Below are 18,370 nucleotides of genomic sequence, written 5' to 3'. Positions count from 1 at the left end.
ACTACTACTACTACTACTACTACTACTACTACTACTACTACTACTACAACATCATATATCCAGTAAGTGTATAATAAAAGCTTTGTTATTAGTGTAAAGAGTCTGCAGATTCTAAAGAGGATACACTTTCAGAATTTTGAAATTAGGTCATAAAATGTTACCTTCTCCAATTAAAATTAATATTGAATAATCATAGAATACTTGAAATTATACAACAGAGGAAGGCTGCAGATCTTTTAAGAAAGTAGCAGCTGCTGGTGTTCCAGGGAATAATGATATGAATTAACAGGTCCTACCAGGTAAGATGGCATCCAGTAAGAATCAGAAGGCGGAGATGAGTGCAGAGGGTTGGAGGCAGTCCTAATAACAGATAGGACAGCACGCAGCAGGAATATGACAAAGAACCTCCAAATACCTGTCAAAACTCATGACTCCTTTGCACTTTTGGTGATTTACAAATGTACAAATGATGTTGCCAAAAGTAATTTAAAAAACATTACCCATGATTATGAAGTCTTGGGTAATAAATTGAAAAGATCAGAAGCACAAGCAGTATCTTCCTCTCTGCTGCTTACTGGAAAGCAAGGGCTTCAGAAGAAAAAGGCTGATTTAGAAAAATGAATGGCTAGATGAAATGATTATATCTAAGAACAGGATTTGAATTTCTGGATTACAGCTTAAAATACTGGAATGATGGGCTCTTGTCCAGGAATACAATGTACCTAGCTAGGGGTGGTAAGAATGTATTTTTCCAGTTTCATGCAAATATAATCAAAAACATCTATAGATGGGAAAAGGGGGGGGGGGAGGAATTGACTTAATGGTAAAAGAGGCACAAAAGTTCACTTAAGAAAAGAATTTTAAAAGCACCATAAGACAAATGGAAAATAACTCCTTAAAAAGGAGAATTGGCCAAAAGGAAAAAAGAGATAAAAAACTCACTGAAGAAAACAATTCCTTAAAAATTAGAATTGGGTAAGAAGAAGCTAATGACTCCATGAGACTTTAAGAAACAATAAAACAAAGACGAATGAAAAAAAATAGAAGAAAATGTGAAATATCTCATTGGAAAAACAAAAGACCTGGAAAAGATACATGAGAGATAATTTAAGAACTATTAAAACCATGATCAAAAAAAGAGCCTAGACATCATCTTTCAAGAAATTGTCAAAAAAAACTGCCTTAATACCTTAAATCTAGAAGGTAAAATGGAAATTGAAAGAATGTACCAATCACCTCCTGAAACAGATTAGAAGGTGAAAACTCCCAAGAATATTATAGTGAAATTCCAAAGCTCTCAGGTTAAGAAGAAAATATTGCAAGCAGTTAGAGAGAAACCATTCAAATACTGTGGAGTCACAGTCCAGATTACACCAGATTTCGCGGCTTCCACATGAAAGGAGCAGAGGGCTTGGAATATGATATTCTGGAAGGAAAAGGAACTAGAATTACAACAAGGAATCACCTACTCAGCAAAACTGGGCATAATCCTTTAGAGGGGTAAATTAACATTTAATGAAATAGAGGACTTCTAAGCATTCCTGATAAAAAGACCACAACTAAAAAGAAAATTTGACATTCAAACAGAGGATTCAAGAGAAGCGTAAGAAGGTGAACACAAAAGAGAGACTCAAAGCTAAACTGTTTATATTCCTACATGGGAAGATGATATATGTAACTCCTAAGAACTTTATCATTATTAAAACAGTTAGAATGAGTCTATACAGACAGAGGACACAGGTGTGAATCGATTATTTTGGGATGATCTCCCCCCCCAAAAAAAAGTAGGGGTGAGAAAAGGGCTACACAGGGAGAAGGGGAAAATTTTTCTTACATGAAAGAAGTGCACAAGAGTTTTTACAGTGGAGGGAAAATATAGGGGTGGCAGGCAATTCTTGAACCTCACTCTGATTGGAATTGGTTCAAAGAGGGAAGAAAACACACACACACACACACACACACACACACACTCAGTTGGGTACAGAAAATTCTCTTACCCCACTGGGAAATAAGAAGGGAAAGGGCTAAAAAAAGGGGGACAACATGATAAGAGGGCAGATTAAGGGAAGCGGTGTTATTGTTCAGTCATTCAGTTGTGTCAAACTCTACATGCCCCCATCGACTTTGCCCCTGGGGTTTTCTTGGCAAAGATACTGGAGTGGCTCACAATGTCCTTCTCCAATATGTCCCCATTTTACAAATGAAAAACTGAGGTAAACTGTAATCAAGTGACTTGCCTAGGGTCACATAGCTAGTAAGTACCTGAGGCTAGATTTGAATTCAGATCTTCCTGACAACAGGCTCAGTGGTCTAGTTATTGCACCACCAAGCTGTGCTACAGGAGGCAGTGGTCAAGGACAAAACAGACTTTTGAGGAGACACAGGATAAAAATAGAGAAAGCATAGGAAAAAGAAAAGAAAATAGGATGAAAGGAAATACACAAATAGTAATCATAACTGTGATATCAATCAGATGAGCTGACCTATAAAACAGAAGCAGACAGCAGAATGGATTAGCAACCAGATCCAACAATATGTTGTGCGTGCCCTTGAAACAAAAACACACATACAGAGTTAAAATAAAGGGCTACAGTAGAATCTATTATGCTTCAGCTGAAGTAAAAAAAAAAAAAAAAAAAAAAAAAAAAGCAGGGTTAGCAATCATGATCTCAGACAAAGTAAAAGCAAAAAGAGACCTAAACAAAAGAAAATCAGGGAAACTACATTTTTTTCTAGAAGGTACCATAGACAATGAAATAATATCAAAAAAATTTATAGCATGTTTCTCTGATAAAGGCCTCATTTCTCAAATACATAGAAAACTGAGTTAAATTTGTAAAAATAAGAGCCATTCCCCTATTGATAAATGGTGAAAGAATATAAATAGGCAGTTTTCAGAAGAAGAAATCAGAGCTATCTATAGTTATATGAAAAACTGCTCTAAATCACTACTGATCAGAGAAAAGCAAATTAAAACAACTCCAAGGTGCCACTTCACACCTATCAGAAATGCTGGAGGGGTTGAGGGAAAATAGGTATATTATTGAATTACTGATGAAGTAGTGAACTGATCCAACCATTCTGGAGAACCATATGGAACCATGCCCAAAGGAATACCCAACTGTGCATGCCCCTTAAACCAGCCATAGCACCATGAAGTCTGTACCCCAAAGGGATCACAGAAAAAGTAAAAAGATCTGCATGTTCAAAATAGCTACTTTTTTTGTGGTGACAAAGAACTGGAAATTGAGGGGATGTTCATCAATTGGGATATGGCTGAACAAGCTGAGGCATATGATTTTGATGGAGTTTTATTGTGCTATAAGAAATGATGAGGGGAGTGATTTCAGAAAAACATGGCAAGACCTATATTGAACTGATGCAGAGTGAGGTAGGAACTGGGAGATCATTGTGCACAGTGACAGCAATATTGCAATGATCAACTATGAAAGATTTGGCTATGCTGATCAATACAACGATCCAAGACTCCACAAGAAACATGATGAAAAAATACCATCCATCTCCTGAGAGAGAACTGATGAACTCTGAGTAGAATTGCAGTATAATTTTCTCACTTTATTTTTTTTTGCTTTGATTTGCAATATGGCTAACATGGAGATATGTTTTGCATGATTTAACATGTATTTGTTTGCCTTCTCAGTGGGTGGGGTGAGGGGGGAGAGGGAGAGAGACTCAAAATTTAAAAAGAAAAGAATGCCATAAATGAAACAGATGATTGATTTGAAATGCTTACACAAAAAAAAATAAGAATGACAACCAAAAAAAAAAATCCCACAGAGAATTATACATCAAGAAGAAATTTAGGTATCGGAGAAAGGAAAGCCTAGGGAAAAGCAATATTGTCACCAGAGTATACTGTAGACCACCTGGACAGAAAGAAGAAATATATGGTGAATTCACCAAAGATCACCAAGCCTAGCATGGAGGTATATCATAGTAATGGTGGTGGCAGTGGAGTCAGTTATCCAGACTTTCCCTTCTCCTCCTCCTCTCACTCTGCCAAAAGCAGAGCAACTAATATTTTCTTGGCTTAACCTAACGATAATTTATTTCACTCTCCAAAAGGTGAAGAAAGCAATATGCTATTCTGCTTTTGATCAACAAAGGAATTACAACCAACAAAGAACCAGTTGGTGAAATATCAATGATGAGAACCTTAAGGGAAAGTAACCACTCCACAGAATTTGTGATAGAGGAGAGGAAAGGTGGGAATAATCTAGTATGAATCCTAGATTTAAAGAGAATAAACTGCAAAGGGTTCAGTGTAAGGAATGGTAGGATCCAAATATATCTGTAGACCAAATCTCTGAAGAAAAAATTTAATAGGCATAAATGTAAAGTCATATGTATTTGGTTTCAAAAGATCTCTCAGAAGGCACGGCCACATGGAACTTTGTCTGAAAAAGACCCTGTGGTTTTGTTGAACTGAAAACTCAGCAAGAGTCAACAATTGTAGTCAAAAAAATTTCTTGCAACCTTAAGCTGTAGAAAGATGTAATCTACAATAATAAAGAGGTGATGGTCTAAGTGTATTCAGCTTTATAGTACTGTGTTTAGTTCTAGGTGCCACATTTTAGGAAAAACACTGATAAACTAGAGAGCACAGAAGAGACTGACCAGGATGGTGAAGGGTCATGCAATCACGCTACCTCAGGTTTGGCTGAAATGCCTTGTGGCACACTGGAAAGAGTTTGGAATCAGAAGAACCTGGAATCATATCCTAGGCTCTGCCACTTACTAGCTCTGTAAACCTGGGAAAGTCACTTATCTTCTGGTCCTCAGTTACCTCATCTGTAAAATGAGAGAGCAGGGCTAGGTGATCTTTACACCTCCTCCCAGCTCTGGCATTCGGTGTTTCTGTGAATATTAAAACACAGAATTTTAGTGTGTCCCTAGCACCTCCTATGAGAAAGGTTGCTTCAATACTAAGGAACTACACTATCTACACCAAGCCCGCACAACATACAGCCCACAGCCAAGTGAAAGGATTTTGGGCGACCCGTGAAAAATGTAGAAGATGTGAAACAGGCCTGCATAACATACTGCCTGTGGGCTGCTTTGGCAGCCATAAGCTGTATGTGGTGTAGGCCTGATCAAGACACCAATGTATGCGTGCGTGCATGCGTGCGTGTGTGTGTGTGTGTGTGTGCGTGTGTGTGTATGTGTGTGTGTATCTTCCTAGGGTAAGAAAGAATTCATTGTTCTACCACCATACCTTGAAGTATCTATAATAATATTCAATACATAACATAGATCTATTAGATTATTTTTATATTAATTTATATATAATATAATTAGATAATAATTTAATTATAATTAAATATATCAAATATATCTAATTAATTAATTAGATAATTATAGATCTACTAAAAAGGACCACAGAAGCCGTCTAGTCCAACTATTCTCATTTTACAGATAAGGAAACTGAAGCCCAAAGAGGTCTAATGACTTATCCAAAGTCACACAGGTAATAAGTGCTAAAGGTGGGATTCGAACTTAATTTTTCTGACTCCAGAGCCTATGTTCTTTCCACTGCACCAAGCTGCCTTTGCTCCAATTCTATGCTAAGTAAATTATTTAACCTGTGATTTGGTTTCCTGTATAATTGTTTATAAATGAGCAGTATTATTTGTCTTGTTAGACAGATCTCCCTTTTTTCCGGGTTGGGGGGGGGGGGGCCGCATAATATATCTGTGGCTAAAGAGAGAACCTGAAAACGCTGATATGGACACTATGCTCCCATTAGGCCATCATTTAATATACGCTTTCCCTAACTTTGTCAATAGTCCTCCTTTGCATCAGAATAATGCTTGTCTTTGCTAGAACCTCTAACTTGAAAGTCCAACACTCACTTAGTGTACACAGGGAACAATTAGGTTGGTTATTACAAGGTCAGTGAGCCTAAAAGTCTTAAGAGGATGGTATCACTAGTGTTCTTAACTTCTTTTCCTTAAAAAGAAAAAAAAAAGATAATAGACAAAACTGCATTAAGGGTCTTAAAATAATAAACCTGACTGATCAACACAAAGACTTTTTGACTCACAATATGAACACAATTAAACTTTTAGTTCAGCATGTTAAATATCTCATCAGGAATATTTCAGAATGAGAAATAGTCAATATTTAGTTTATTACAACTATTAAAAACTCAACATGAAAAATTATACCTATATTATTTATATATAAGATTACATAATATAAATTTTATACATACATGCATATGCAATATGGGAGTGAGAGGTGGGAGGGAATACTTTACCTTGCATGGTACCGAGAGTGCCAAGAAGTACAGACATTGGACTGAGAGGAAACAGTCTCAGGATGGCTCTCTGTGAATTTGGTGGCATGCCAAGAATGAGGCCTACAGCCTACATCATTCCTCCTAGAAAAGAATAGGCAACAGTTTGAAATAAAAAACTAATGTGGTTCAATTAAATTAGTTCTAAAATAACATGCTCTGGACAAGCTCAAAAGCTAATAATAAATTTCTATAATTTATAAGTCACTCAAGCACTTAGAAAAATATCTGACAAGATACTTATTCTTAAAATTTTAAATTTTTTCAACCTCCAAATTTACTTCAGTACGAATAAGACATTTAAGGCCTCAAGACACGAATTTAGCCCATATTCTTCAGTATTTACTGACAGAACAAATAGTTCTACCTTCTTCAGGACAACATTGCAGGTATCCTTAATCCTTTCTTAAGGACAGGCGTTGGACTTGGTTATTTATATAACCCAGTTACATAGTTTATATTTTAGTCTAAACTTTAGTCAGCTAGTTAGCTAGTTTTCACCTGGATTAGATAAAAGGATTTATGTTCTTTAATACCTATCAACAAGAATCTTTGAGAGAGGTGATTGCAAGATACTATTAGCAAAAAGTGCTTTAAAGAAGAGACTACGTTTTAATTACCTTTGTAATACCTTATTTCCCATAGTACTTTCCACAGAGTATAATCTTAATGTGTAGCTTTTGAATGAATGAATGGATGGATGGATGGATGGATGGATGGATGGATGGATGGATGACATTGGTTACCTATGATTATCTAAGTGGAAGTTCTGAGAATAATAAAATAACAAACAAAACCTTGAGAATAAGATAGAGTGAAGAATGACCAAAACTATTTCCTGGCTTAGTTTGACTTTCACCCAACAGTACCATCTCACGTATGGCTAAATTCTTTGAGACAAAATTTTGCAGGTGTGATGTGAAATATTCCACGTAGAAAGCTCCTGGGGATGCCCTAACTAGAAAAAGTAAGATAAATTTACCCAAGGAGGGGCAGCTTCTGACCACAAGAACACACAATGTTTGACTTGCTCCATTTTCATATTCTTCAACTGAGCATTATTCTAGAATTTTCTAAATAACTAAGTAACTTAATGATCAGACTGAAGAAACTTCCTATTTTTGCACAACTCCCTGTGGATAACTCACTCCTCCGGAAACCCTGCCCGGCCCAATGAAAGGCAAAGATCTCAACTTCATCTTTGTAGATAAGTTTGTGGAGAACATAAATCATCCTTTTAATTTCTGAAGAATATCAAGCATGCTAACTATGACACAAGCAGAAAAAGAGATTAAAAAACAAGCACAATACAGACTACTGAGTCAGTGAATCAGAACCTTTGGAGGAAAGGAAGGAATAGATGAAGGGACATGGAGGCGAAATATTTTTCATCATTATTTTCAATGGATCAGAGTGAATGAACAAATCCGTCAATACTATGGATATACCAAATTCAGAAGAAAAAAATACTGTACCTCATAGAGCTTCTCAAAATCTTCATAAGAAAGTTTCTGGCCACATCAATGTCACTTTCAGATGGCATTTTCTCTGCTATAATAGCCACACCTCTTTCATCTTCCTAAGCAGCCAATCAATGAGGGAAATAAACTAAACTGAGTTGGAATTTGAGGCAAAAATGACTAGGAAAAAAACTTTCTTACATTTTGGTCGATGAGGTTTTGTCAATAGTGCAGTTGGAGTGAAAGCAGATGCTGTATGTGACTAGAGACAAATGGTGCTGTTTCAATAACTATGCTCAGACATCCCCCTTCTCAGAGTCCCCCCATTCCTTGAAAAAGTGGCCCCCAAAACCATCTTCTACAATGAAACTTTTCCTGAAAGCTGCCCTACTCCCTGAATTTCAGCAAACTATCGTGCATAGAATTACTTTGTATTTAGTCATTTAATATGTAGTATTTAATATTTATCTAATGTACATTATATATTATATACATAATATACATATATAATGTGTAGTATATATAATAGCACACTAAGCACTTCATAATTATTACCTCAATTGTGATCCTTACAACAAAACCCTGAAAAGTAGATGCCGTTATTACCCCCATTTTACAGATGAGGAAACCGAAGCTAACAGAGGCTAAGTGACTTGCCCAATGTCATGAGGTCAGATTTAAAGCACAGACTCCAGGCCTAGTGTTCTACCTACCACAACACCTAGCAGCCTATATATATATTAACATGTATGTATCTGTGATTTCCCTCATTAGAATGTATGCTAATTTCAAGTAGGGTTATTTCTCTGTTCTTACATCACCAGAATCCAGAACAGTGACAGGCAGGTAGCAGGTATTTAATAAATAAATGTGGATTATGGCTGATTGATCTAACCACTCCCCTCCCCAACAAGGGATTAGTAATAAACCTAGCACAATGGAAGTCGTGTTATTAATATGGTCACCAAAAGAACAGTGAGAGGGTTAGAGGGAAAGGAACGGAATCTAAGAAATCAATCTCTTTGCTTTTCAAATGAAGAAGCAAATTCACAGAGATAACTTGATGTCATTTAATTTGTACATTCACAGAAATAAGCAGTGCAAGATGGATTTGAACCATGTTCTTTGACATCATAATCAGTATTCTTTCCTCTCTTTCATTTATTTAGTGCTTTCACATGAGTTATTTCATTTGATTGCTGGAAAATCCCTTTGAGGCAGACAAGAGGGTATTATTAGCCCTGTTAATAGTAAACCAAGTCTCAGGTTACATGACTGGGTTAAGGTCACACACCTAATAAACGAAAAGGCTTGAATTAGAACTCCCGACCCTTAGTTTAAAGGATCACAGGTTTAAAACTGGATGAGACCATTGAAGCCAACATAGATGAACAAAAATTAAAGGACAGAAAAATTATGACTTATAGGTATTCTCACTGTTAGTAAATATCTGAGCCTGAATTTGAACCCAGGTCTTCCTGACTTCCTCAAGTCCAATCGCCTAGTCACTGTGCCTCCACTTTCTCTGATTGTAACTACTGATGATTCTCTCATCTCACTGGATGATCTAAGTTAGCTCTTCTACTTCTTAACATCCTCTGTTCTCATTCCCTTGAACCTCTCTCTAACATTTACCAACTCTCCCTATCTTCAATTTCTCCTTCTCCATTGTCTCCCTCCCTTCACCTAGGCATAGATGTCCCTTATCTTTAAAATAAATGAAAACCTTTCATGTGACCTTAGGGTTGCCCTACTCAGCCATGATTTTCTCTTTTCTTTTGCTAATTCTCTTTTGCACATTCTCAAAAAAAAGTGTCCTAAAAATTTATCACATCTATTTTTAGAAATGACTTGTCATTTATCTAAAATAAAAGACTTCACTAAAAACACTGTATTTTTGTTTGTTTTTAATGAAAATCTTTCCCCTTCTGCTAGCTCTGTTAGATTCACTATGTACATGATACCCTTATGGATGTCATAAATTTAGGAACTTAAAAAAAAATGCCCAAATTGATACCTACCCTAAAACTGAGAACAGTCATTTTGTACTTCTGCATTCACCTCAAAATCCACGATCCCTATTAATAAACTTCACAACAAATATATCTACTGAAATATGATCTTCCTTAAAAGGAATCATACACATTTTCTATCTCTCCATTCCTTAGTAACATTTTATGCTGCATCAAAACCCATCACTCATCTGGCTTGATAGACAAACAACTATGTCTCTCTTGAAGTACTGAGCTAGGCTACTTTTTTTAGGGACAAATGGACTGAAGTTCTAAAATCAAGGTCGAAGAAATGTCAAATCTATTTTTCAAAAAAGAAGTTTTGTATGGGGGGTGGGAGATGAGTGTAGTCTTCAAATATATGAAGGCTTGTTATGTGGGAGACAGATCAGAGGATCATAGGGATCTTGGAGATGCCCTACTCCACCCTCTTTTTTCTATAGAAGTCGAAGTCCAAGGGACATAGGTAGGAAGCATCAGGGGTGGAAAGTGAATCCAGGTCCTCTAACTCCAAAGCTAGTGGTTTTCCCATTAAACCACTTTTGCTTGATCCCAGTGTACAGGATAAAAGAAGAGAAGAAGTTAGAGGGAGACAGACTTAGCTTGATACATGAAAACTCTTTTTAACAACTAGAGCTCTTTAAGAGTGTTTTATGTTGTTGGAAGGGTGAAAGGCATCTTGACAGAATTCATGTCTTAACTGGACTAAATAACCTCTGTGGTTCCCTCCTACCTTGCACTTTTAGGTGCCTCTATCAACCCTCAAGATTTATCAAAACAAAGAAACAAACAAAAAACCTTGGGGGGTTGACCCTTAGACTTCGAAAGCGAAGATAAAGTTCTAAGTGTTTAAAAACAGATAAAATGTATCTCTTCCCTCCACAATAAATTCAAAGTAAAGTCATATGAGATTTACCGATTCTGAGAATTTAAGCCTTGGTCTTTTAAAGAGAAAATAACATCTGTGACATGACTACTAAAAATGGTCTATATCATGTTCTAAAGGAGCTCCAGAGAACACCAGATTTACTTGTTCTCTTTTAAACACAATTTGCCTTTGTGGAGCCTTATGAAAAACAGAAAACATATTATCACTGGGAAAGTAGGTTTCAGGGTTAGTCTGAATTCTGGAAAAACATAAAAATGTCTGTTGAACATAGGCATTAAAACAAGTCAAGAACATGTCAGAAATAAGACCTCTCTCTGATACTCACATAATTCTATAAGTCCTTAATATTAATGTCATACAGCTAGGCATGTATGACGAAATTTAAGTTAGGGATAGAAGTTGGTACTAGTATAAACGTTTCCCACCTTGTTCAAGGATAGCCCCACTATTGTCTTTGTTCAGCCTTAGTCAAAAGCCTTAATGATGAAATTTTAGCTATCCATTTGACTATTGGTCTTTAAATTTTAAGTTTGGGCACAAGATCATTTAGCATGACACAGAGAGAAGATCGATGAATCAAAGGTCCCATGGAAGGAACTTCAGAGGCCATCTACTTCAAATGATGACTGATTCAGAATCCTTTTTTCAAAGTCACTGGCAAGAAGCCATATAGCCTCTGCCTGAAGCTCTCCAGTGAAGAGGAAACTATTATATCCCAGAGCTCATTCCAGTCTCAGATGGCTCTAAACTATAAAGCAAAACTTCCTAACATAAAGTCAAAATCTGCCTAGCACAACTTTTAGTTTTGTCTTCTGGGGCCATGATTCTATGCTTATAGCTTCTGTAGCTCAAAGAAGCCTCAGAACCATCTAGTTTAACCCCTTAATTTAAAGGCAAGGAAGCTGAGGCCAAGGGAGGTTAAATGACTTGCCTAAAATCAGATGGTAGTACCAGAGGAAGGTCCTGAATCCAATCCTGAATTCCTATCTAGGGCTCTTTCTACTTTACCAGGCTGCCACCAATGTCTAATTTGTCTTACACAAGACTGCTCACCAATCTGAAGACGGTTATTTCTTTCTCAAAAGTCTTTTCTTCTCAAGGCTAAATATCTCCAACTGCTTCAATAGCTACTTTTATGACATGTTCTCCAGTCTTCTCACAATACTGCATGTCCTATTCTGGACATGCTCTGCCTTTGTCTATATTTTTTCTAAAATGAAATGCCCAAAACTGAACACAGCCTGCTACCTGAACTTGTAACTAGACCAAGACAGACTAAGCACAACTAGCATTTCCCTTTTTCTGGACAATATACTTCCTTCATTACAGCCTAAGTCAACATGTCCCCCTCTTTCCCTCCCCCCAGTTGCTGTTTGATGTTGGTGATTCAAATTGAATTCTTACTGGGCCAAAATGTTAAGATCTTTTTCATATAACTGCCAGGACTCTTCTATCTTATATTCGTGAAGTTGATCTTTTGAACCTAAGACTTTCTATGTATCCTTGTTCAATTTCTCCTTGTTTGATTTGAACCATTTTTTTCCCCAGCTTGTCAACATCTTTTTGACTTCTGATTGTTATTTACATTAATGTCTTCTGGAAAGCATGCCTTCCTTGCTTCCTCTAAGTCACTGATAAAAATATTAAATAATATAGGGGCAAGCACAGATCTCTGGGGCTCCAGAGATATTATGAATCTTCCTAACTCCTTAATTTCCTCATTTTTTGGAAAGATAATTAAACTTGCATCACTTACTTCAAAGTCCTGCTATAAGAAAAACACTTGATACAACTTAAAGCACCATAAAAATGAAACTATTATTGACCACGAAATTAGTTCCACATTCCTTTGATTTCTGTTCTTCTCAATCAAGGGAATTAATCAATTTTCCATTCCTATTCCCATGTCCCATAAGAGACTGATATATACTGGTGATTAGGATTTGGAATTGTGATTAGGGAAATAAAGTTCCTCTTGGAGAAAATTGTCTCTATGAAACAGAGTCTGTTATCCACAGTGCTGCTAGCTTTCCTCCAAAAACTTCCCTCCAAACTAACTTCAACTCATGAATGAGGACTGTTTCATTCACCAGTTCCAATTTTAGCTAATTATACTATCAGCTAACCCTCGCATCTCCATCTTAGCCACAAGAACATGAGAGAATCTATCAAACACTGTCACAGTCTAAGTGTGTGATGCCTACAGCCTTCTTCTAATTGACAAAATTAATTACCCTAGCAGAAAAAAGTAAAAAAACAAGGTTAGTGCAGCATGACCTGTTCTTGAAGAAACTAGATGAGCAGTAAATGACAAAATCAGGATTTCATAGCATCATAGACATAAGAGCTGGAAGGGACCTTAAGGTTTTATGGTGGTCATCCCTTCCCTCTCCAAATGCTGTCAACGTTGTTGTTGTTCAGTTGTTGTTTAGTTGTGTCCGACTCCTCATGACCCTATTTGGGATTTTCTTGGCAAAGATGCAGGAGTGGTTTACCATTTCCTTCTCCAGCTCATTTTACAAATGAGGAAACTGAGGCAAACAGGGTTAAGTGACTTGCCCAGGGTCACACAGATATTAAAGATATGAAACCAGATTTTAACTCAGGAAGATGAATCTTCCTAACTCCAGCCCTGGCATTCTATCCACTGTGATACCTAGCTACCCTAAATGCTTTGAAACCATACCTTTAATAAAAGTGTTCTAGAATTTTTTTCCCCAGAAAAAGAAGCCAATCTCCCTGCCCTATACTCTTTAGAATCCCATTTTACCTTTCTTTGAGAATCAGGACAATGTTTGCCTTTCTTCAGTCTTGAAGCACCTATCCTATTCTCTAAAATCTACACCAATAGCAAGTCATCAGTCACACCTGCCAGGGCCATTGCTTTCATTATACAGGATACAGTTCTTTGGGGAGCTACTGTCAGATGTACTGAAAGCAGCTAGATCCTATTTTGCAATCTCCCCTATTGGCATTCCACTACCTTTCAATCATTCTCACTCAGTTCTACTCTTTGCAATCTAAGGAAGGTTCTCTTTGATCACTTCTTGGGCTCTAGAAGCTGAAACTATGTTGTTATTAAGTTGTTTCCAACTCTTCAAAACCCCATTTAGGGTCCCTATTTCTTGGCAAAGATACTGGAGTAGCATGCCATTTCCTTCTCCAGCTTATTTTACAGATGAGGAAACTAAGGCAAATAGAATTAAGTGACTTGGCCAGGATCACATGGCTACTAAGTGTCTGAAACCAGATTTGAACTCAGGTATTCCTGACGTGGCACTCCACCCAGCTACCCATGTATGGGCATAGAGGTGAATTTTTTTTTCTTTACTCTCTATTGTTTCTAGTAGTTTAAAAACTGGTATGTCCTTCGACATAATATTACATTGGTTTTTGGAATATGGAGCTGGAGAAGGAATCTGTCACATCTACTTCATGCATTGACCTAGTACTGTGTTACTTCTGGAAGCCACATAGGAAGTGGAAGTCCTTGTAGGGAATTTCCTAGATACATAAACAAATACAGCTGACTCTTGTTGAGGGGAACAACGTCAAAAGCAACTCAGGGCATGTGTTGAGTATGGAATGAGGTAAATACAAAGCATAGATAAAGTACATAAGCAATAACTCAGAATGTATAGATAACAAACACCTGGGGGAGGAGTAGAAGAACCTTTTCCTTAAAAGATAAAAAAGAAAAAGCAAAGTAAGAGTGAAATAATAATACAGTTTTTTTTGCCATTATCCATTATCATCAGAGGACAAATACGTGCGTGACTTTGGTCAAGTCATACTTAGCCTTGCTGAGTCTCAGTTTTCTCATTTGAAAAGTAAGGATTGTACTAGATGGCCTCTCATGATCTTATGTAATCCTAATCTGGACAATAATTACTTATCTAGTTTCTTCAAAAGCGGATCATGTCGTGCCAGGCTAACCTGATTTATTAACCAGCCATTACTGTGGGCTTCTATTTCCTTATCTGTGAAAAGAAGCGGTTGTGGGGTCATGGGGTCATGTAATTAGCCAGATGGTAAAGTTGTCATTTTTTTCCCCATAATTCTTCAACCTAAAAACCTCAAAAGAAGGAAATATAGACCAAAGATACAGTTAAGTGAGAACACAAGATTCTGTAGATTTCCTCTTTTTTTTGTTTTGGAAAGGCAACATTATGTAGAAGATTCAAAGCTGGACTTGAAATCAGAAAAGCCCTAGACTCAAATCCTACGTCAGATACTTACTAGTTGTATGATCTTGGATATGTTATTTAACTTCTCTGAATCTGTTTTCCTTATCTGTAAAGTGAGAGGGTTAAACTCCATGAGCTCTAAGGTACCTTCCAACTCTAAACTTAAGACCTAAGAATCTATAACCTATTGGCTGAGTTTGCTTAATTCTTTTTTTCTTCTGCTATAAGGTAAACCTCCCCAGGCAGGGGACAGGGGACAGATATAGCCAGAAATGACTAATATAAAAATAAAAGGCATCAATAAAGCTTTTTTCTTTTAAATAAGAGGGTTAGACTAGATCTGACATTCACAAAGAGTCAGTGGATTTCACGGGAGTCTGTAAACTTAGATGGAAAAAAATTTCACATTGTTATTTCCATATAATTGTTTTCCTTTGTATTCTTCTGTATATTTTCATGTGCATTTTAAAGCATTTTTCTTTCTGCGAAGGGGTCTGAAGGTTTTAACAGACTGACAAGAGGTCTATGACACAGAAAAGGTTAAAAATCTCTAGATTAGATCTCTTAGATGTGGTTGAGTGCTAAATTTATCATTATCATCTCATTATGATTCTGTGTCTCAGAATTAATAAATAGCAGCAGGATTCACACCCAGGTCCTTGGTTCCAAATAAAGCCCTTCTCCCATTGAACCATGTTACCTCCCAAAACAAAGTTAAACCCAAGATGAATAGGTCAAGATCAAACCAGGGGCCTTACACACACAGTATGTGCTTTCTCTCTCACTTAATGAGCTTATCTTGAAGGGCCTTCAGTTTTTTGTTTTTTTTTTAAGTAAAGTTGAAGTTGAAGTTAGGGCCAATTGAGGGGGCTGGGAAAGAGGTGAAGACTTGATGAGAGAGAAAAAATTTTAGAACAGGCATTGCAGGGAATCTGATGGGGAGAAAGCAGAAAGTAAAAGGTCAGGAAGAGACAAAAGAACTGCACTACATCAGTGAGGACCCTTATGAAATTAGATAGCATGTAGTTTACCAAATCAGCCCAGTTTCATGACTTCCACGAATTTGTAGAACCTTATGAATATGAGTAGAAATAACGGAGGGTAAAAGTTACACAAATTAAGGATCACAAGCGTGAGAATGGTTCCTGATTAAGAAGTTGGGGAAAGCAGGAAGAAAGTGCAACTGAAATGGTTAATCGCAGGATATAGACACTGAAGAGATGCAAATCAGCAGAGTGTTAAAACCTTGGGAAAACAGGGAAAGACCAAGGGAGTACAGATCAGAATGATCAGGTTCAGGAAGAGTGGGTTATGGAAGAGCCAGTTCTTAAGGAAGCTATGTTCAGAGAAAGGAATTTCAGTTGTAGGATCCTGACGGAAGAGCAGTTTTGAGAGATAATATTGTCTAAAATGTGACTGTCCCGGTGGGAAGCTGAGGAAAAATGGAGTTAGAAGTCATGGAAGCTGGGACGCAGAGAGGTCAAGGTGTTAGAAGGGACATCAATTGTCATCACAGGCTGCATGGAGATAAGCTCACTCTTTAGGATCAGCTAAATGCCAGTGTCATTGTTCTCTGTCCAGGTCGGATCAAACTTCGATAATCCAATTCTGGGAGCCACACTGGAGGACTAACCCTGATGAGTACTCCAATGCATCCAAAGTAACCTTTCCTTACCTTCCATTCAGCCTAGACATATGAAAGAATTATAATCATGGCATATGAAGCTCCACTAGAAAAAGTGAAGATTTTTTTGCTTGAAGAAAAAAGACTTAGAAGATTACTGTTTTATTGAAATATTTGAAAGGTAATGCAGAAGAATTATATTTACTTTTCCTGGTCTAAATGCATTGAACTAGATAATGGGTTCAGGCTACAGAGAGGCAAATATGGTCTCAACATAAGGAAAAAATCTTCCTAGAAACTAAAGCTTCAAAAAAGTATTAATGGACTTCTGATGCAATCAGTTCCACTTTGCTAAAATTCTTCAACCACAAGTTGGAAGACTATTTGATGGGACACTGTTGATTTATGTTTCTGATAGAGGTTGAACTAGGAAACTTTAAGGCTGCTTCTAACTCAGAACTTTATGATTTTATGAATATTTTATTTATTGTAATACAGACATCAACAAACTACGTCCCCAATTAGAAAAGGCCATAGAAGAACTGCAAAGTTGGTAAAACGGGTCTTCTAGATTCTCTTACCTGTATGTCCTCCTTCCTTTACCTTCCAATCTCTCTTCTGTTTTGTTTTATTTTTTGCTAGGCAATAGGGTTAAGTGACTTGCCTAGGGTCACACAGCTAGTAAGTGTCAGGTGTCTAAGGTCGGATTTGAACCCAGGTCCTCCTGACTCCAGGGCTGCTGCTCTATCCACTGCGCCACCTTGCTGCCCCTCAATCTCTCTCCTAAGATGTCAATTGCTCAATGGATATACAAAGCATTTCCACTGCTTTCTTATTCATGTCTGGTCTATACTGAAATATCCTCTCATCTGCCACACTTCTCTCAGAAATCAAACTCTGCGTGTTCAATATTGTTTATTTCTACTAGTTGTTAAAATAATTCATTTTAAAGGTAGGAAGGATAATAGGGTAAGTTACTGAGGCAAACTTAAGTACAGTCTCAAAATAGTTTACTTCAGAAACTTGTTTTGTTATTGTTCAGTTGTTTTTCAGTCATGTCTAACACCGTGACCCCAAGTGGGGTTTTCTTGGCAAAGATACTGGAGAGGTTTGTCATTTCCTTCTCCAGCTCATTTTACATATGAGGAAACTAAGGCAAACAAGGTTAAGTGACTTGCCCAGGGTCAACCAGTTAGTAAGTATCTGAGGACAGATTTGAACTCACCAAGGTAAGTCTTCCTTATTCCAGGCCTAGTACTCTATCCGTTGCCCCAGAAATTTGTAGCTAGCTTTATACTGCAAAAACTATGAGCCCCACATATTCAGAAATAGTAATGGGAGAATGGAGTAATGAATAAAGTAATGACTATGAAAAACGAAAAATCTGTCTTTCCCACCAAAAAAAAAAAAAATAGTTCAACCTTTCAAAGAGAAAAGCCCAAATTTTAATGCAATATTTTATCCTGGTCTATCCAGTTTTACTTAGGACTCTGCTTCCCAGCTGTGTGAATTCACGCAAATCATTTCAGTTCTCTGGACCTCAATTTAATGAGGGGAATGGACCATTAAAAATTCAGTCTCTAAGTTCTATTGATTACATGCCTATAGTAAGACGTCAAAAGTGCTTAAACAGCAAAAAGGCTGGCTACTACGTGACAAATTTTAGCAAGTGCAATCCAAGGATTTAAAAATAGGCAATTAACCCAATGAATCTCTAACGACCTATATAGGAAAAATATTTGTGTACCTCTTGCCCATTCGGCAACCACAAATGATAGTATTTTTATAAATTTAAATATATAAATTCAGCCACATAGCCATGTTTAACTTTCATTTCAACCTAATGTTATTGGTATTAAAAAGCAGATGATCCCTTACT

The 18,370-nt window shown here is 37.0% G+C and overlaps 1 protein-coding gene across 5 annotated transcripts in view; it reads right to left on the bottom strand.

Annotated features, from left to right (window-relative positions):
* SHROOM2 (shroom family member 2) overlaps positions 1-18,370 on the bottom strand; it is a 245,232-nt gene that overhangs the window by 88,330 nt on the left and 138,532 nt on the right. For all 5 annotated transcript variants that reach the window (XM_027835360.1, XM_027835358.1, XM_027835356.1 and 2 more), the window contains exon 3: positions 6,281-6,403. Coding sequence is in view for 2 of the 5 variants with exons in the window: in XM_027835356.1 (XP_027691157.1) it covers positions 6,281-6,403 (123 nt within the window). In the remaining 3 variants the exon portion in view is untranslated. The remainder of the gene's footprint in view (positions 1-6,280; positions 6,404-18,370) is intronic.

Source organism: Vombatus ursinus, unplaced genomic scaffold, assembly GCF_900497805.2.
Source record: "Vombatus ursinus unplaced genomic scaffold, bare-nosed wombat genome assembly UNPS02014814.1, whole genome shotgun sequence".
Lineage (NCBI taxonomy): Eukaryota > Metazoa > Chordata > Mammalia > Diprotodontia > Vombatidae > Vombatus > Vombatus ursinus.
This window is presented reverse-complemented; position numbering and strand designations above follow the sequence as displayed.